The sequence below is a fragment of the Plectropomus leopardus genome, chromosome 11 (assembly GCF_026936395.1).
Source record: "Plectropomus leopardus strain MGB_pleo_1.0 chromosome 11, ASM2693639v1, whole genome shotgun sequence".
NCBI lineage: Eukaryota > Metazoa > Chordata > Actinopteri > Perciformes > Serranidae > Plectropomus > Plectropomus leopardus.
The window spans coordinates 18,048,774-18,069,403 of NC_142186.1; the positions used below are offsets into that span (position 1 = coordinate 18,048,774).

The 20,630-nt window shown below is 38.3% G+C and overlaps 2 protein-coding genes and 1 long non-coding RNA gene across 3 annotated transcripts; 2 read left to right on the top strand and 1 right to left on the bottom strand.

The window, feature by feature from the left end:
• The first annotated feature begins 106 nt into the window (after window positions 1–106).
• On the top strand, window positions 107–6,812 carry LOC121945402 (sodium-dependent neutral amino acid transporter B(0)AT3-like). The gene is made up of 12 exons (XM_042489555.2): window positions 107–370; window positions 1,508–1,648; window positions 1,761–1,898; window positions 2,002–2,183; window positions 3,434–3,544; window positions 3,641–3,753; window positions 3,846–3,974; window positions 4,322–4,478; window positions 4,587–4,791; window positions 5,647–5,806; window positions 5,893–6,055; window positions 6,154–6,812. The coding sequence occupies exons 1-12, from the start codon at window positions 202–204 to the stop codon at window positions 6,346–6,348; spliced, it is 1,863 nt and encodes a 620-aa protein (XP_042345489.1). The 5' UTR covers window positions 107–201; the 3' UTR covers window positions 6,349–6,812.
• A 1,231-nt stretch (window positions 6,813–8,043) lies between these two features.
• LOC121946245 (ferroportin) lies at window positions 8,044–15,275 on the top strand. The gene is made up of 9 exons (XM_042490742.2): window positions 8,044–8,080; window positions 8,700–8,805; window positions 8,897–8,964; window positions 9,112–9,271; window positions 9,560–9,675; window positions 9,891–10,017; window positions 10,176–10,430; window positions 11,889–12,569; window positions 13,685–15,275. Exons 2-9 carry the CDS (start codon window positions 8,703–8,705, stop codon window positions 13,942–13,944), a joined length of 1,770 nt encoding a protein of 589 aa, XP_042346676.1. The 5' UTR covers window positions 8,044–8,080; window positions 8,700–8,702; the 3' UTR covers window positions 13,945–15,275.
• Window positions 9,913–19,322, bottom strand: LOC148188241 (uncharacterized). The gene is made up of 3 exons (XR_015777894.1): window positions 19,187–19,322; window positions 17,696–17,820; window positions 9,913–10,399 (listed from the first exon to the last, which is right to left on the bottom strand). It is a non-coding gene; the product is annotated as an uncharacterized LOC148188241 (long non-coding RNA).
• Between the last annotated feature and the right edge of the window lie 1,308 nt (window positions 19,323–20,630).

Consider the following 20,630-nt stretch of genomic DNA (forward strand, 5'->3'; position numbering starts at 1 on the left):
CACACAAACCAAATTGTTCCCACAGCTCCAAGAGCCAACAAAAAATAAGGCTGATAAAGCAAACGTCCCCCCTTCGTCTCCTGATACAAACAGGTAACAAGTCACCAGCTCCTCCCTTTCTCTTCAGACACACTGGACAAGGCAGACAAAAAATATTTTTCTTATGAAATATACTGAAATAACAAAAAAGACAAATAAGTGATGGAGACAGCTGGAAGTGCTGAGCAGACGCAGGATTTTGGAGCCAAGGACACCACTGAAAGGCCAAAATGGGACAACAAAGTTCAATACTTGCTTACCTGCATAGGTTTTGCTGTGGGACTTGGTAATGTGTGGAGATTTCCATATTTGTGTCAAATCTATGGTGGAGGTAAGAGCATTTCCTCTACCTTTTGTAATATTAACACAAAAAGCAAAATTGGACAGTCTCTCAAATATCTGGCTTTTCATTTGGTTTTCGGTGAGAAGAACCATTTTGCAGTCAGTAATACAAAATCTTTTTTGACAAAATGGGAAATGGCTTAAACGGCTCTTAAATGCTGTTTTTAAAAACTAAATTATTTCTTGATTTAATCATTTTCATTCCCTTAAGTTATGGAAATGCTAAAAGCTTTTATTACAACCTTCCTCTCCAGGATAATTGTCTTTCTAGTATCTCCTCACTATAAATAATCAGAGGCACATATAAACATGCACACTCACAGACAACACTTCTACCGCAAAGAGGCTAAATAACACAAAGGTAACACAAACTTTTAATCATCTTGAGTGATAATGTATTTCCAATTACTTCTTATTGTACACATTTGCAACTTATTGTTAATTACACCAAGGGACAAAGCTGACTAAAACTTAAACTTCACTCACACACACACTTTAAAAATGTTTGACTATCAACATGCCAACAAGTGAATTTGCTTCCTCTCCTTTTTTTGCCTTTGGTCCTTCGCTTTTTGCTACTAGAGTTCCTTAGATAATTTCGGTCTGCGTGTTTATTTTTCCAGTGAAGGTAAATCTAGAAACATGTCTGACTGGAGGGATTATAATATATTTCTTGGCTCCTACCAATGATTTAGGGCGAGATAGTACTTAAGTGATTATGTAACTATAGCAAAGTTGTATCTTCTTTATAACTATGACTGATCTACTTAAGACAATGCCTACTTTACAAACCGATGCTTAATGAACTGGTTAAAAAATGCTACAAAATGTTTTCACTGCTCCATACACTCATCTTACTCAAATAACAAGGGAGAACAGTTACATTATGATATGTCTGGTGCTAAGATCTATTGCTGGGAATGAATGAGACTGATAAAGTTGTGCGTTGATAATAAAATGTCCAGTAATCAGAAACTGAATGACCTTCAACTATGGAGGCCATGCCAAGGTTTAGTTTAAAGGAGAAGTCAATTGCTTAGTGAGAATTACATGTTTATGGTTTAATAGTCAGTTATCACAATAACTTTGGCCTTTAATGTCACTTACAACTCTGCTTTATTTCAAGGGGCGTTTCTGATTCCTTATGTTATTGCCCTGGTGTTTGAGGGACTTCCTCTGCTGCACATGGAACTGGCCATCGGACAGCGGCTCAGAATGGGCAGTGTCGGAGTATGGAACTCAATCTCCCCTTACCTGGGAGGTTTAGGTGAGAAGGTTTGCTATCTATGAACACTACTCAGAAAAGCAACATGCAAAAAAAAAAGGTTGGGGTGGAGGGGGCGTATTTACTAGTGAATAACGTCAATGTGTATTAACAGGTGTGGCTTCCTTGGTAGTATCCTTCCTAGTTGGTCTGTTCTACAACATGATTTTGGCCTGGATCCTCTGGTACTTCTTCCACTCCTTTCAAAGTCCACTTCCCTGGAGGGACTGCCCATTAAACTTGAATCATACTGGTGATTTTACATCATGATAATATAAATTAACAATAAATCTTGAATAGTAACAGACAGACAGTCCCATTAATTAATCATTATATGAATAATGTCTTTGATACAGGCTATATAACTGAATGTGACAAGAGCTCGCCAGTGAACTATTTTTGGTATCGTCAAACACTTAACATCACACCCAACATTGAGACCAGCGGGTCCCTGCAGTGGTGGCTTGTGCTGTGTCTCGCATCTGCTTGGTGCCTCGTGTACATCTGCTTCATACGTGGAATTGAGACAATTGGAAAGGTAAAATACCTGTTTGATGTAATACTAAAAATATGTTTTTGTTGCTTGTTATATCTTCCAGCCCAGATACCAGTAAACAACGGCAAAATATTGGAAAAATTAGAGTAATACTGGCTCTCCAAGTTAAAGAGACATGAATACGTAATGCATTATGCAAGCAGAAATACAGCTGCCTTACCAGCATTAGTCATGTCAGGCTGGAAGAGAGACACGCATCTCAATGCAGATCCCTGCAACATGCCCAAATTAAATTCCGGCTTCAACTTTCATCACTGGCAGAAATTCACCGTGTATACAAGTCACAAATCTAAATTTAACAGCTAAAAAATCTGTTGTCTCCAAAACAGCAGAATGACAATAACAGGGTCCAAAATCTACTTTTAATCATTATTATTTAACAGTTCATCAGTTTCAGTACAGCAGAAGTTCTTCTTCTTCTTACAGCTTTTTGGGTGTCATGCTTACAGTCTTGGGCATGTGCCAGAGTCTTTGCACACGGCACAAAATCTGCCCATATATAGTCTTTAGAGGGCGTTACCTACGCTAATAGGTGACTTACGATCAAGTGGGATTCAGCACTGAGCACATCTGGGTAAGAGCAGGATTGGGTGGTTTAGAACATTTGGTGCATCCAGAGTTGACTGTATTATGTTTTGTCTTACCAGAAAATTAAGAGTAAAATATAAGAGAAATTTAAGAGAATGTTGCTGCAATAATAATCATAGCAACAGCTGACAGCGAGAGTCAGTCAACAATTGTCAGACAATTCATATGTTGCATTTAATGCAAAACAAAATGTGGTCAATAATCTGTGTTGTAATGATAACAGTCTGTGGTAAAGTATGCCTGTTTTTAACAACCCAAAAATGACGGCTAAACTAATTTATATTACTTGCCAATCTAGATTTTTACGCACGTTTAGTGAGTGGCAGGTACTACATTTTGGCCCTGGACAATAAGGTCAACAAAAACAAAACTCACCAATGATACTGTTCAACATGTTTTTTCTAATGTATGACGCACTCTAGTAGCAGATACATTAAAGGCGATAAAGGGGGGGGTGATTGTTGTGTATTAATTTAACAAGTGACAGTAACTAAAGTTTAAAGTTTAACATTTGAGGCCCTTAAAAAGGCCTTACAAAACCACCTGCACATTAACATTTAGTTCTCATGAAGTTAAATTGGAGTGTTCATTCTGTTTGATGTGAAAGTGAAATATTTCATCAGCATCAAAACTTTTTCCAACAGGCTATTTACATCACAGCCACCTTTCCATATCTTGTTTTGACCATTTTCTTGGTCAGATCCTTGACTCTGTCCGGAGCCACAGATGGCCTAGTTTACCTCTTTACTCCAAATGTAAGTTTCACATTAGTTTTCTAATAAAATAATTTCATGATAAGATTTATTGAGTAAAACCTAATATCAAACTAACAAGAAATATTTTCATCACAGTGGGAAACCCTGAAAAATCCAAAGGTCTGGTTGGATGCTGCTACTCAAATCTTTTTCTCTCTGTCTTTGGCCTTTGGGGGACTTATTGCTTTTTCCAGTTATAATGCTCAGAAGTAAGAACTTTATGGACACATTTTCATTATGAAAGTAAGCATGATGCAGAAAATAAAAATGATGAACCTGAACCAATATTACATCTTTGCAGGAATAATTGTGAGAGAGACGCCCTAATTGTTGGATGTGTGAACAGTTTTACATCATTATATGCATCAATTCCTATTTTTGCCATTCTTGGATTTAAAGCGAATGAAAACTACAATGACTGCCAAAATTGGTACGTATCACATAGGTAATTATGGGATACCACAGAACAGTATATTCAGTGTGATAATTGCACAGTATTATTATAAGATGTGCAACTGACAATTATGTAATTACAAGTTGTCAGACCCCAAAGTGATGTGACTGCTGTGACTATACATGCCACTTTAATATGAATCAAAAATCCCACTTTCAACACTGTAACAGTTCGTTTTTTACTTAAATGACTTTTCAGTTTAAAAAAACCCAAATTTTCTATTGTCTTAGTTATTATTAAATAAACTTTCAGCCCTAGGTATAATTATTAGCAGTGATGCTTTTACCAGTAGTGTTAATTAATGAAATTTCTGTTGATCTTAGGAATATACTTACGTTGACAAATTCATTCAACATTGGGGATGAAAACATAACCCTTGAAAACTATGACGACTGGTTAAACTATCTCAACACAACCAATCCCAGCGAGGTTGAAAGCCTCGATCTAAAGACCTGCAACTTACAGACTTTCCTGGACCAGGTACAGTATCTCTCTTACTATTAAAGTAGTTTTGATTTTTAATTGTTTCCTCTATTAAGTTTTGTTTCGTGGTTGTGTATGAGATCACATATTACATCCTACCTGTAGAGCGCCTCTGGAACCGGACTAGCCTTCATTGTGTTCACTGAGGTGGTGATAAAAATGCCAGGCTCTCAGGTGTGGGCGGTGCTCTTCTTTGTCATGCTCTTCAGCCTGGGCCTGTCGTCCATGTTTGGAAATCTAGAAGGAGTCCTTACTCCTATGCTGGACCTGCACATGATTCCACCCTGGATTCCTAAGGAAATTTTCACAGGTAAAAGAAAGATCACATAACTTCATACAGTGTTTGCAATCATGGCATTTGGAGCACATTAGTTTGTGCTGTCACAGAATATTACAAACAAAATATCAAAATATGAAAACTTTCAAATATCCATAACTTTCTATACATAACAGTAATTATGGCTGCTTAAACAAAGTAACATGTAAATTAGAATTTCCGTCTTGAAGTTTTATGCCTCAACGGACCAGTCAAGTTTCAGTTACAGTTCACATTCACATTGTGCCAAATTTAAGGAGATTCCCTCAAGGCCTTTTTGGAGATATCGTGACAATCAGACAGACACAAGGTCACAGTGATGTTTGAACACCAAAGTCGAATCAGTTCAGCCTTGAGTCCAAGAGGACATTTGTGTCAAATCTGAAGAAATTCAATCAACCCATTCATGAGAATGGACAGACGACCTAGAAATATTATCAAGATGTGGAGAAATAAAAGCATACCTGCTGTTTCACACTAACTATGCCTTTCATATACAACAGCTTTGAGCTGCACCCTGTATTTCCCAATTCCTGTGTGAATTATATTTTAATGTGAAATTATGTCTTCATGTGTGAAACAAATAGTGTTGTAAGTATTCAAGGTAAAAATCCAAAATAAATTGTTTATATGTGCGAAAAACATGAACAGCTGCTGTAACATCTGCTATGTCAGCGCGTATGTTCTTGTAGGATGCAAACAGTATACTTTTCTTACAGATGTACACTGCCTTTCAAATTACTTTTGCACAAGTAGACAGTCGACAGGTGTCCACATTAGTTAATTGGACATATTAATTCTTATGGCATGAAGCTAAATCAATTTACAATGTTCTTTTTTTGCTTAAAGGTTTAATATGTCTCACCTCCTTCACTGCGGCCCTCATCTTTACTTTGGGCTCTGGAAACTACTGGCTGGGAATTTTCAACAGCTTCGTAGGCTCCATGCCTCTGCTCATCATTGCCTTCTTTGAGATCATCAGTGTGGTATATATCTATGGAATAAACAGGTGAAACTGTAATTAATTTCATTAGTACACTTGCGACATAAAAACATATTTGAATGATTTGGCAAAGGGTTTCCATTTGCCCGCAGGTTTAATGACGACATTGAATGGATGACGGGTCGCAGACCAAACATCTACTGGCAGGCCACTTGGCGCTTTATCAGTCCTTTCATGCTTCTGGTTGTTTTTGTGGCATATGTTGTAGTCGAGGCTGAAAAACGACCAACATACAACGCCTGGAACCCAGATTATGTGAGAAAGATTTTATGGTTGCTCTACAACACCACCCTGTAGAATTTGTTAAATGATGAAAAAAAAGACATTGACTTTCCACTCCATTACCCCTACAGGTGCACTTCCCCCTCGCTGATGTTCAACACTATCCTGAATGGGTTTATGTTATCTGTGTGCTCTTATCTGTCCTTCCTGTTGTATCCATTCCTCTTGTAGCTCTCTACAAATTTGTTGGCTTCCTGAAGAAGTACATCATGAGCAGACACAATCAAAATCCATATGCAAATGAATTCTGTAATGGAGAACTGTAAAGGAAAGCTTCTTTATCTGAATGGTGGTAAGGACTACCATGTAAAATATTTTGTCATTTAATAACAGTTTCTACTGATTATTTTCATACTTCTTTTTTGTACAGTATGGTATTGTAAGCTTCTAACTACATAACATAATTCAAATGACATCATCACTAGAATAACATATTGGCAGTAGCAGCTGTAATTTCAGTATATCTGCTAAATTAAAACACATTTTTTTCTTAATATACACAAGTGTATTTATATTGGTAAAGGAAATGCAACACTGTCTACCACTAGATCAAATCAATGCAGGATAATATCCCTCTGAAATATATTAACAACAGTGTACCAAGGTTTGTGTTAATATTTGATTAAAGGAAGACAACAGTTAATTTCCTGTGTTGATGTTTTGAATGGGAAGAAATGGAGAGTGATGGATAACCTTTCTGAATGGTTTGGGACAAGCACATTATTAATTCTTCCAAATAAAAAATTCAGCATGACGTTTGGCGCAAATGTGTACAAACAATGCTAAATTAGCTGTAGCAATCTCGTGGTTGTATGTTCAATTAAGATCATCTGTGTAATTTTTAATATAGTGCTGCAGGGATGACATGTTATTTTCTAGGCTGATGGGAAAGTTAGCAACGGCCTGGTTCTCTAGTCAAAAAGCCAATGGAATTTTTCCACTAGACTTTGGATTATAGAAGCTCTGTGGCAAACAAATGTTGAAAGGGCATCAACCTGCTTTTGTTCAGCTAAAAATCTTCATAAATAAACACCCTTTCAGAATTTTTGAAGCGCAAAATTCAATCGCCAGGAGTAAAAAGCGAACATTAGGTGCCACCACAACGAGGAGGTTAAGTCATGTTCTGTAGTTACATTTAGCCATTTCAGAATCAAAATCAGAAAAACTTTATTAACCCTCCGGGGGATATTTTGGTTCGTTACAGTCGCTCTGATGCAACATTTGTTAACAACCACCTTTTTTAACACATAAGCTTCAAAATTCACATGTTGTATGACAAGATGGAAAAATCTCGTAAGCTTAAGTTAACCACAGACCTTATTTCAGGCATCTAACCAAAAAAACCATTCAAAATGTATTCTGACTTTAAGGTAGGGGAACTAGGAGTGCTAAAATGTGAATTTATTTCAAGGTTTTACGACTCGTTCCTGCACCAGTCTTTATTATGCATCATCTTGTAAATCGCATTCTAATCAGACTAGAGAACATCTTTTGTTATGTAATGTATTATAGTTATCTGCTTTCTGCCCTCTGTCACCTGCAAGTGTGAGGAGTGATGTAGTGTTGCATGATGGTGTTCTTTATGTAACTTATTTTGCATGTCAACAGAGCATGTGGGTGTATTAGAGTAGTAGGACTGTGCTTGTGTGCGTGAGGGTGCATGCATACGCTCACTGACCATGCGCATGTGTGTATTTTAGAGCCATACGAGTTACACAGTTATCCTTTTTTGTGGTGTGGGTGGACAGTGATATTGTCCCCCCGGTGTCACGTGCTTTGGAATATGCTGGCTGCCTTTGTTGTCCCTCTGCCTGTTCTGCTTTTCTGGCACTTTCATACAATGGTGCACTTGAACACTGTGATGTTATTAAGCCTTTCAAACTACTACAGCTTGAATTCCAGCTCTCAGGAAAGACTAGCATCCCAATGTAGGATACATGGCACAAGATACACCACTGAGGAACAACAGCAAGGATTGAGTGTAACAGCAGAACAAAGGTAATGTCTGAACCTGCTTTCACTTATGAGCGCTTTCATTTTTTTCAGTTTAAGACTGCATTTATACAGCTATGCAAGGTGTGATGCTAATGCTATTGCTACTGTGAAATCTTACTGTTTGTCATTATTTTTCCAGGTTTTTTAAAATTCTGATTCAAAAATTGCACTTGTTGATCCATTGCAGCCATTATTTTTGTCTCTTGTATGTTTGAAAAAAAAAAATGAAATGAGTGATGTGAAGGACATTAGATGTACTTAATGATGATAATACCGTTGCAAACACGCCTAAGAGGTTACAACTGGTTACTTAGTTTAAAAGGACATTGTGTTTCAACTTTTGTTGCATAAAGTTGTTGTTAGTAAAAGTAAAGTGTATATTTAATTAGTGACTACAATACAGACACATGTTGATTTTTGGTGCTGTTTATAGAATTGCTTTCAATTACGTAAATAAGTAAATAACCAGTAATCCTAGACGTTGTAGCCATCAACAGTAAAGTGGTGTGTTTCAAAGCCTCCAAGTGATGCTGTGACCTACAGTTATCAAACACCGTACTAACAACAATGGGACAAGAGTGCGACAAGTTCAACAGCTTTTTGACCTGTGATCCTATACTAGGCAATGTCCCAGCGAGCAGATGCCTCCCAGTGTGGCGGGGTTGTGGTTGAGTTTGAGTCCGATGACATCAGGGATGCCAGAGCTAACAAAGCTAGGAGTATACCAGGTGAACTCAGCTTTAAATCCAGCTGGATTTGTGCAAATTTGTAACATATAAAACGTGTGCTTATTCAATTTTCATGCATCTCCTCGTGAAGGTTCAGCTCTTATCTACCTCAAGGGTCCCAAGTTTCTCATCTATGTCAGTGGAGCGTTGTCAATGTGGGTAAGAATCATTTCGTGAAGAAACAGATTCCTGGAGAAATAGATAAGACATTCACATTTAAATAACTGCAAGGTAATCTTCACTGTGTAAACTGTGTCACAGCGCCTTGCAAAAAATAATGATGCCCTTTTATGTTGTTTTAAACAGGGCGACCGCATGTGGCACTTTGCAATTTCTGTGTTCCTGATAGAGCTGTACGGCCGTAACCTGCTGTTGACTGCGGTGTTTGGGTTGGTAGTGGCTGGGTCAGTGCTCCTGCTAGGGGCTTTGATTGGAGACTGGGTTGATCGCAATCCCAGGAATAAAGGTATGCAACAATTTCAAACCTGCTATCATAGAACAGTGATACAGATCAGTATATCTAAATCACGGGCCCAGAAGTCTGGTGGTTTTGTGTCTCATCGGGTGTTGAATTACATTTCACCCCATGTCTCAAGTGTAAATCAGTGCCTGATTTGATAGCTTGACTTAACACCAGCAGGACTTGAGGCACACGGCTCACATCTGTCAAGGCTAGCATTCAGTTTCTACAGAATACAGAATATATCATCTATGTTGCGATACTCTAAAACAGTTTTTTTGTCCCCTCTTCTAGTTGCACATGCATCTCTTTTCATTCAGAACATCTCAGTGACAGTGTGTAGCATTGTGCTCATGTTGGTGTTCTCCTATAAGCAAAGGATTGAACAGATCTGGGATGGATGGCTTACTGTGAGTAGACTCAAACATGCATATTTGACTAATTACATTTCACAACGTGATAACATGTTGATCTGCAAACAGAATACTCACCATGATTATTACACGGAGGAGTTATTGCTGCTGTTGTTGTTCCCTCTGTCCTGTGTCCCTGTTGTCTCTGCTTCTGAGCTTGTGGCTACTCTGTGCTGTCATAGTAACATGTTGCATCGCAAAACTCACACAAGGTGGTTTGTTATACGGTGGTGATCGTCCTGGCAGATGTGGCAAACCTTGCAAGCACAGCACTGACCATTGCCATTCAGAGGGACTGGATTGTGGTTATCACGGGCTACAACCGAGGTCACCTTGCTGGTGAGGGGATTCATTCTCATATTTGTTTATCCTGCACGGGTTGTGCAGGATAAACACTTGAATTACAGAGATTTTCGGGTGTTGGTCTGTTTTCTGCTCTTGCTAACAGTCCTCCAGTGGAAGCACATTAACCTCTGTGTCTTTGATCCCAACAAAAGGAATGAATGCGACCATGAGGCGGATAGATCAGGTGACTAACATCCTGGCCCCACTAGCAGTGGGACAGGTCATGACCCTGGCCTCCAATGTAGTTGGCTGTGGCTTTATCCTGGGCTGGAACCTCGTCTCTCTCATTGTGGAGTTTTTCTTCTTGTCACGGGTGTACCGCATCGTTCCTGCTCTCTCAGTCAAACCACCAGCGGTGGAGGAGGATCAGGTGTATCTGCAGAGGGTGGAGAGGAGAATATCACAAGGTATGGACTTTTTTCATTTGTTAGTTTGTTCAAGGCAAATATTTTTTCAAGATTTCCAGCACCCTATGTATCCCTAGATTTTAACATGAAAATATGATGAGATTTACCAAAAATGTGCATTAAGGCCATCATAAAGTCCTATATTATGCTAAGTGGCCTTTTAGATATGAAAAAAAAAAAGTAATAATACCAATAAGATTTAGGGCTGTGCATTAGGCTAAAATACATTAAAAATGCTTGCTTGTAGTTAACAAAGTGACCCAACAATGAGACCTAAAACCTGTCAATCATTTAAAATTTCAGCACTTCTGGTTGCCTCATCTTAAAGTCAGTAGTTTTTTTTCACTTGGGCTTTGGCTTGATGCCTCAAATAAGGTCTTTGTCCATACAAGTTTAACAGACTTTCACGTTTTGTTCTCCAACATCAAATATGTTGATAAATACCCCACTCATTAATTTTTAAGCTTTTATGCGTCTAAAAGATGGCTGCTAATAACAGTATTGTTGTAGTGATGACGTTAGTCATGCAACTGTGGTGTAGTTAATTTATAGCTTAATATTAGCTTAAAAAAAAACAAAACATTAAAGTGTTGTATTGTGAAAAACATGCAAGTGTAGGACACAAGTATCATAAACTTTAATTTGCTCCAGAGCTTATATCCTACAATAATCAAAAAAACCCAATGTGAAGATCCCATTGACTTTTTGATGAGGGAACCAGGGCTACGCTAACAGAAAATCATGATCCCTGGCACACTGTATGTAGAAACAACACACAGTATGTACTATTAACTGCAGGTGATAAAGCAATACCTGGAACCACTATTATTGCACTACAGCATACATTAAAATTATTCAGCATCTATGACCACTCAATTCTAAAAGTTCGATCAACTCAAATTTGAACTTTTAAATTCAATTTGGATGTGGAAAACTATGCTTCTATGGCGGAAGATGTCATAGAGGGCACTGATATAGTGAGATTTGTGCCATTAAATTTTTAAATGGCTTAAGGGAAACAAAGGTTGAAAAATAGACCAGTTCAAACTAAACTTGGAACACTTTGCAATATGTAGAAATGACAAATAAATATCATTTAATAATTTTGACCTTACATTCCCCAGATTGGATCTTAATGTGTGCTGTAAATGCATTAATTTCGTTCTGTACAATAACAGGTAATCACATTAAAGGGGCTAAAGGCATAATAAAGTAAAAGTTATGAAGCTCTAAAGCTTCATTGAAGAAGCACACTTTATTTGAAGACATAATCTTCAGTTCATGTACAGCACCCGACTGCCAGAGTTCACATGGTCTACATTTGCAGCCCATGAAGTGTAGCTGGTCTGTATTTGACAGATGATGTGCACGTGATGGAGCAGAAATGGTGCAGAATACGAATAGGACCTTTAAAACTGATGAACACAAGTGATGGATGACATTCCTTTTTCTCATCAGGCGAAGGTAATGTTGCACAACCTCAACCTCTGACCGAAGGTAACTGCAACACAAGCCTGCACCTAAAAGAAATCACCAACCTGCCGCTGTGTTTCCGGAGGTTTCGCTGGCTGGTAAGCACCTGCAAGGACGGCTGGAGGGCCTACTATCGCCAGCCTGTCTTCCTGGCAGGAATGGGCCTGGCTTTCCTCTACACCACTGTGCTGGGCTTTGACTGCATCACCACTGGGTATGCCTACACTCAGGGCATAAGCGGCTCTCTCCTTAGTCTGCTGATGGGTGTATCGGCTATCACAGGGCTGATGGGCACTGTGATGTTCACTAGACTACGGAAGAGCTATGGCCTGGTTAACACAGGCATCATCTCAAGCTGCCTCCACCTAGGCTGCTTGCTGCTCTGTGTGTGCTCTGTGTTTGCCCCTGGCAGCCCTATGGATCTTAGCTTGCTGATGCCCTACATTACCTCCAATTCCTCCACTGAGCTTGGAGGTATGGCAAGCCAAAGGCAAAAACACACTTATCCTCTGAGGGGAGGCAGCAATCAGCCGCTGCTACCCGACCGCTCCTCCATCCACTGGACCAACAACACTGTGCTCTTTGACAACGTGCCCTCTGACACAGCGCCAGAATCGTACATCTCCATCATCCTCCTGTTCTTGGGTGTCATCACAGCACGCATTGGTGAGTAGGACATCCACAAGTGACTAGTTTTAATGGACTCCAAAATTTAAAATTAATAGAGTCCATGTACAATACATGGGAATACTGTCAACTGTAGAGCTTTGCCCATACATTGGTATGGTGGATACTACCAGCCAGTACAAAGAACCCCAGTAATGAGTCCTAAAACTCAGAAAGATGTTGCATTTTAGCACCTCCGCTTCCCTAATTGGTCTTAAAAAAGGTCTGTGGTTAACACAAGCTTAAGAGACTTTCACATTTTGTTCTACGACATAAAATATGTCAGTAAATACCCCACTCACAAACTTTGAAGCTCTTATATGTCTTACAGAGACAGTTGCTAACAAGTGGCTAAATGAGACAACAGAAGGTCATCAGGCCCAACCGTGTCAAACGTGGCTCTGTAGCCTCGTAGCTGTGGCGACGCAAACATAGTGTAGTTTGTTTTAGCCACGCAAGAGCTTTTTACTTTGTGAAAATTATCCTGCTGAATAAAATATGTATCATAGGATTTGTTCATCACAGATCGTCATGGGTCATCCCTGTGGCACTCTGTTGGCTTATCATGAATATATTGGTACCTGTGTTGGGCAATGACAAACTGCACTACAAAAATCAGGATCGCCACAAATATTTATGGACAAAATTTCCAAACTTTTCTATGACTTTTGAGGATTAAAGTTTTGGGGTTTTTTTTCTTGCCCCACTTGCCAAGCGTGTTCATACATAATTTCAAAATAGTAGACAAAACCTGTGTTAACTATGTTTGGTCAACAGCTACAAAGAATTAATCGCCTGTTATGTCATATTACATGGAAGGTTATCCACAGAAGTTTACTGCAACAATTTCATAAAACACAACAAAGTTCCATGACTTTTCCAAAACTTTCAATGATTTTGACCAATTCCATGGTTTTTCCAGGCCTGGCAAATATGCTAGTTAGTAAGTGATCCTTATAAAATGTCTTTTTCTGCACAAGATAAATCCTTACTATACAAAGGGCTCTTGTTAATTATTTCCATTAATTTAATAATTGTGTTAAGAGCTAAATAAATGCAGTCATTATATCTATTTCAGGTCCAGTTTTTAACCTCTATGGCATCTGTGTTTTTAGGTCTCTGGTCCTTCGACTTGACGGTGACCCAGCTCCTGCAGGAGAACATCTGTGAGTCAGAGAGAGGTGTGGTAAACGGGGTGCAAAGCTCTATGAATTATCTGATGGATCTGCTTCACTTCATAATGGTGATCTCCGCTCCACAGCCACAGCACTTTGGCATCCTAGTTATCATTTCTGTCTTATTCATCACCACCGGGCACACTATGTACTTCCTGTATGCACACAAAGCCAAGAGAAAACGCCGCCTCGACACATAAGGAGCAGACATGGCCCACACATCCAGGCATGAGATGCTTCCCAGCACTGACACCACTCTGCACCTGTGAAATGAATGTCTCCCTCCTGTTCCTACAGCAATCTTATTGCAACACTCCACTCCTGACTTCGCCATTCATTTCAGCACAACACAGCAAGTGCCTGTCCCACCTCGGTTGCTTTCTTCCTGCAGGGCCATGTGCCACAGCAGCAAACAAGAACTCAGGTGACATAGAGTGGGAGACACGCTCTCCCTTCGTGTACATACGTTGAGGTGGCTACAATAACTGCAGCAATGGCACCTCCAGGGTAAATGTCCTAATCTAATAAACAACAGGACACAAAGGTAGCGGCTAAGGCACCAGCACATGCCTTTGCACACCCTGTAGGATTACTGCAAGACTTTCATCAAACAAGCCTGTTAACTTACATAGCTTTTTGGATGGGAGGGTGGATGGATGGAGAGCTTTTTCTAACCTTCACTCAGTAAAGAACTGGTGTTGTGAGGAAAACTTAACAGTGACACATGATGACGCAAACACACAGTACTTCTACAAGTGGCATCGATGTTACTGATCCGTCCACTTGGAAATATTCCAGGATGTCCATAAAGGAACATAAAGGGAACTTGATGTGAGATTGTTTGATTAGAGAAAAAAAAATCAGAAAGGCAGCCCCCCCTTTTAATGGACAGACGTGGAAGGACAAAGTATTTCCTTCCCCTGGTTTGTTTCTCTGTGGATGAATCAAGCAAACATTTGCCTTTCTTTTTATGCATGTAAACCTGGCTTATAGATTACAACAACTAAAAAATATCACATCACGTCATGTACTTTAGTCAAACTTTAATACAAACTATTTTATTCTAACTGCTTGTGTATTTAGACAAATAAAAATAGTTTCCAAACTTTCTTTCCTTCCCATATAAAGAGTGATATTAATAGATTAATAGAAACCAAAGAGGAAAGCAATCTTCATTTTGTGACATGTTTGAAATCAGTGATAGCTATATGTTGACAGCAAATGTTGATCACTGCTATTGGCAGTGTTGTATTACATTTTGCTTTACTCTTTTGTAGTTCTGATGAACTAAACATTACCTTACCTCAACTAAGAACACTGTTGGGAATATGACTTGGGAATTACTCTCAGCTACTGTATGTTTTCATATCTCCTTCATGTACAGTGAAAATAACATCAAAGTTTAACCTTTTGTCATACAACCAGCAACACATCTCAATATATTTGTATAATTTTCCTGTGAAATTTCTGTATTGTATGTTGTCCTTATTTTTCAGACTGATAATTATGATAATAAAGAGGACTGAATATCTCTGGCCTCAAGTCTTCTGACCAGAATAATCAACAAATATATGTAATGTACAATACAGTGCTGCACGTTACAATAATGACTGGTTCCCAACCTGGGGGTTCTGACCCCCACTAGGGGTTGCCTAAGCTTCATAGGGGGTCATGAGGCTCTCTTCATTTTAACATGAAGTAAGAAAACTTTTTTGAAAAAAAAAAAACAACAACCAAAAACAGTAATGGCCTTTCTCCACATGGAGTTTTTCTTCTGCAGACAAGCAGTGGTGGGCGATGGGAAGCACTTTATAAAAGAAATCTCCCAGCATTTGTTGTGACAGTAGCTAAAGGGGGGCAGCAAGTGCTCAGACAGGCTGCACAAAAAGGCGGAGTGCTCAGAAAAAAGACGCCAGGTGAAGCGTTTTTTCTTTAGGTGGCCGTAGGCAGCCTCAGTTTCCCGCTCTTCATAAGTAACAATTGAAAAAAGACCCCGTTGCTGAGAAAAAATAATAGATGGACACAAGCACAAAGCCTATATCTCAGCATTTGAATAATATCTTTTAAGAAAACTAAATGAAGTTATTACTTCTACAGTTTAGATTATAATTTAAGATATAAGCTGGAAAAAAGGCACAGTGATGACCTGAACAAAAGCTATAGTCACAGAGCCTTCACTCTCAGCAAAACAGCCTCATCCTTCATGAAAAAAGTGTGAAGTCAAACAACCAAGTTTTTAAAAATATCAGGAAAACTCATCTGTGATGCAATATTCACCTGAAATCTCAGCAAAATTCATCCAATTTGCACATTTTACACAAACTTTCTGCCATAATTGCTCACTTTTTGGGTTAATTGTACAATTTATCAGTTGTTCTGTGCTGTTATTGTTATGCATCGTATATTCTACAAAATACCCGTGAAAAACACTTAGTCACTTAGTCCGATATCAATGATAGAAAAGGGGTCCCGTAAGTAAAAAGGTTGGGACCTACTGCATTAGATGAACTCCTACTAAGTCATCTTAATTCTCGACGCTGCAAAATTTCATTCAGGACTTTGTGAATCCATATGGCGCTATTCACAGCCTGACACTTGAATAAAGTCACAAATTCACCTTCAGAAGCTAATGCTAGTGCTGGAATCATTCCAATAAAACAGACAGCCACATGGTTTCACACTCTGCATATTTGATGTATACACTTCCACAACCCTGAGCACCCAAGGGTTGTCAGAGATTTTGCTGACAACCTTCTTTAATAGTCCCTGAACATGCAGTCCAGCTACCAAAGAGCGTATATAATCTGAGATAAGACCACAGGTGGATTTAATCCATTATCAATCAGAATTAAAATGGAGCAGCCACAAAACTATGGTTGCTGGCAGAAATAATGAATAATAGGGGAGATTGTAAAAGGAACACTTTTAAGGATAAAATATAAAACACTATAAGTGCTGAGGGCATAAATATGCCATATCCAGGGAAAGTAGACATAATGTAAATGTAATGGCTTTTTGGAGCCAGCAGAGGTCAATGTCACATTAAATGGTCATTACCATACCAGTATGCCTGAGTTAATCCTCAGATTTTCTAACAAATTGTCAGCGAAATCCAAGAGTCATAATGATACTGATGACGACCACCATCCAATGAAGGTGGGCAGAATAATGGAAACACCAGAGGGAAAGCATAAACAGTTGAAGACTATGGAAATCCAGTCATCAAACTAGATATTCTCATCACCATGATGTCACTTTATCGTAATTGAATTTTCAGTATCTAGATATACCAGTAGCATTGGACACTAATAACAAACATGAGTACGCGCAAGAAGGCAAGAACCTGTAAGTGCAATACTGCCACGATGCAAACCAAAAGTTACAATATCTACCTCCAGAAGTGTCAGCAGCACTCTACATCTGAGTCTGTATGGCTAATGTAAGCCTCTCATGTTATGATATCTTATTTCCATTAGGGGTGAGCGATATGACCCCAAAATGATATAAAATATTTTAGGGTATTTTTGCAATAACAATTTTCTGGATGATATGACAAAATACGGAAAGACATTCTACATACATACACTATACATTACAAATTATAAATAGTGGAACAAAATAAAATCAACCACAGATTACACATCTAAACAGTTGCCAAATACTAACCAAACTAGTGGCAATTTTGCTTTCAGCCACGGTTGCTGTTGCCATGCATAACAGTATGACATCAATATGCCAACAAGTCACAAGTACTGCTTTTATCATGATAAGAATTCTTCTCATATAAAAATAATAAAGGAATTAACATTACTGACACCCCTAAAGTCCATTTCATGATAATGATAACAACTGCCAGCATCTGTAACTATCATTAATCCCTATCCTGTTGCAGTCCTAACACTAAAGTAGGGTTATAATGCTTTCATGCAATCACTGGCTGTGTTTAGTTACCTTGGTAATGAACAGGAGCCATGAGTAGGATGGTATAGGCAACTTGCCAGGAAGAACTGTTGTTGGAGTGGGAGGCTCCTTTACTGGAAGCAGTACACACCACTGCAGACGTGATGAATATCGATCTTGAAAATGAATTGGTACAGTTCAGCAGTCAATTCTTTTTTGCCCTGTGCAACTTTGCAGGGATCTGGGTTCTGTGTTGCACTCTTTGTCAAACTCAGGTGACAAGCCAGAAGTTCCCAATTTAGGACACAGTGATGCTAACTAAGTCTTTAGAGGAATGATCAATGACAAATACAAAAATCTGAAAAGGTGTTGCCAGAATTACTTGGCATGAAAACAATGTCAAAACTACATATTTGTACATAAATATTCATCACAGAATAAGCAACTTGAATTTATTTCTGCATGATGTGACTGGCAGGGTAATATTTGTGACTAAGGACACTTTCTTAACCCTATTCTCAATTAGATATTTATGATAACACATTCCATACCTTTTCCAAATTTACCGTACATCATTTACTGATGCCATGCAATGTAGACATCTTTTTGAAACAGGGTGTGTATGACAGCTATCAGGCTATTTATCTATTTACTTATTTTATTTCTATTCATTTTTCATAACTCTCTCATCATCACCTACCTATTACCCATTTGCAATATATGTATTATTTTTATTATTCTTATTATTATGATTAGTATTTCTTTCATATTTCAGATCAAACTGATTTCCTATACAACAGTTGGTGATTATGTTAATTTAAGTGACAGTAACAACAAAAAATTAACATTAGAATTATCGTTATTTGGTTTGCTACGTTTTATATACAGCATATATACCTTTTCAGGTTCTGTATGGTATTTCCTTTTTCTGTCCTTGTGCTCCTGTGTGTGTATTTTTATATATTTATATATTTGTTTTGGGGTTTTTTATACCAGTAAAGTCTCCACTGTTTTAAAACGGTTAAAACAAACGAACTAACTAACTAACTAATGGGGCTTCCCTAATTTGAATCCTAAAAGTAATATCAAGGCTTTGCATCAGCTCAACGGCCCCACCGTATGGTAGAAGCACGAATACAAAACAAATACAAATACAATTTTTAAGGATTAAAAGCAAGAAAAGGGGTATTTTCTAGGTATAGGCATATTATCTCATAAACAGAGCATGTTTGTGTCTGTAGCTGGGGTGTACCTCTTGGTAGCTTTTTCATCAGTGTCAGCTGTCCAGGAGTTTCGCATAACATTATCGGCATTTCTACCACTAATTTCTGCTACGTAGGTAATTTATAGCTCAGAGAATCACAGCAAAACATCTTCTCGACTAACAGTAACTTTCCACGTAATGCTAACGTTAGCCAAACATTGCTGTGAGACATGACCGTGGATAAACCGAACTAGCTTTCAGTCGCAAAGCTAACGCTCTCACAAAAAGACAACAAAAAAGTTTTTTTCGTGATTTGCCAAAGTTTTGTAAACACGTACCGGTTCCTCAAATACTCATTTATCCGTGCTTGAGACGATAACCCGTGGGCTGAACTTAATATTTCACGCTTTTACCAAAATTTAGCTTTCTTGATCAAACACAGAATGGTAACCGGAAGTGACAGGCGTTCTTCGCCTTTCGTCGGGGGTTGGCACAATTCAGGTGCATGATGTTACCAAAATAATAGATCTCCCGAAACAACCTAGGCTACCTATTATGCCAATAAGAATATGTCACATCATGCAATTAAAAAGAGTCCCAATATTGGCTTTAGAAAATGTATTTAAATACTTTTTCATAGTGTAAAGGACTTTTCTTTTTTTTTTTTAAATTACAGCTGGATGGAGAAATCCTTGAAGAATTTACATAGAAAAGTCAGAAAACAACGGTGTTTTTAATACACCTGCTTTTTATTTATTTATTTTTTTAATTTTTTATCCTAGTAACAAATAATATCTCTGAGGTTAAAGGAGTAAACTGTGTCAGAGGATTAAAAGAAGTGAGATCCCAGATCTATCCAAAATCTTTTGGATATTTCACATTCAAAAATAAAGATGAGAAATAGTCTCTATATTATGTTGACAAAGGGAAGTGTCAATGTCTGTAAACTTTGCAATAAGACAATTAGCAAGGTATATTTTATGTAAACTTGAGATATTCTTCTTTTGCATTATTTGAGATACGATACTTATAAGGTAAAGACAAGTCCTTTTCCAGTTTATGTTCTCAATTTTTGACCACCAAAAAAACTTGCCACTGGGTATAGTTTTATTACATCTTTGGAAAGATCAGTGAATATGTTTGTTGTTTAATTGTATTTGTTTGCTTAATTTCGTCCAACTTCAGTAAAGGCTTTGTTATATCAGTCTCACCGAAAGTTAGGACCTGCTTTTTTTCAGTGTGTCTTTTCAGTTATGGCTTACTACCTCAAAAGAAACAGACATTCGGCCCTTACACAGATGTGAAGGAGACAGTATGCAGGGTTGGAAATTAACTTTTTTGTCCATTTGGCAGTGTGGCTGATGGATTATAACATCTACCAGCCAGCAAGCGTCAAGCGGCAGGTGGATGGTGCTGATTTCTAACCCCGCAGTATGCCGTTGTTATGGTTGTTTAGGTCACTCTTACTTTGACTCCTCCATGTCTGAAAGGACACCAACAGGGATCACATATCTCTTGTGTGTAATTCTGATCTGTGCTTGAAAATACAGAAATACAGAAAGCATTCATACACTATGTGGGGATGTTTTCTGTTTCTGTTTTGTGGTTCTTTCAGATTGTGCAGCTGTGTAATTGCTGTACTTGACAGAGTGTTATTTTGGGAAAGGGTATACTGTAACAAGCTTAACAGAGTTTCATCACTTTCTCCATGTTTTGCAGTGCCGCAGGCCTACAGTAACAGTGTACCTCCTGTGGTTGTCATGGTAGTCCCTGGTTAAAGAC

Coding starts and splice junctions, on each gene's coding strand:
- LOC121945402 (XM_042489555.2), top strand. CDS start 202: ATGGAGACAGCTGGAAGTGCTGAGCAGACGCAGGATTTTGGAGCCAAG. Junction 2,184..3,433: donor GAATTGAGACAATTGGAAAG/GTAAAATACCTG, acceptor TTTTTCCAACAG/GCTATTTACATCACAGCCAC. Junction 6,056..6,153: donor ACGCCTGGAACCCAGATTAT/GTGAGAAAGATT, acceptor TTACCCCTACAG/GTGCACTTCCCCCTCGCTGA.
- LOC121946245 (XM_042490742.2), top strand. CDS start 8,703: ATGTCCCAGCGAGCAGATGCCTCCCAGTGTGGCGGGGTTGTGGTTGAG. Junction 9,272..9,559: donor TCGCAATCCCAGGAATAAAG/GTATGCAACAAT, acceptor CCCCTCTTCTAG/TTGCACATGCATCTCTTTTC. Junction 10,018..10,175: donor CAACCGAGGTCACCTTGCTG/GTGAGGGGATTC, acceptor TCCCAACAAAAG/GAATGAATGCGACCATGAGG.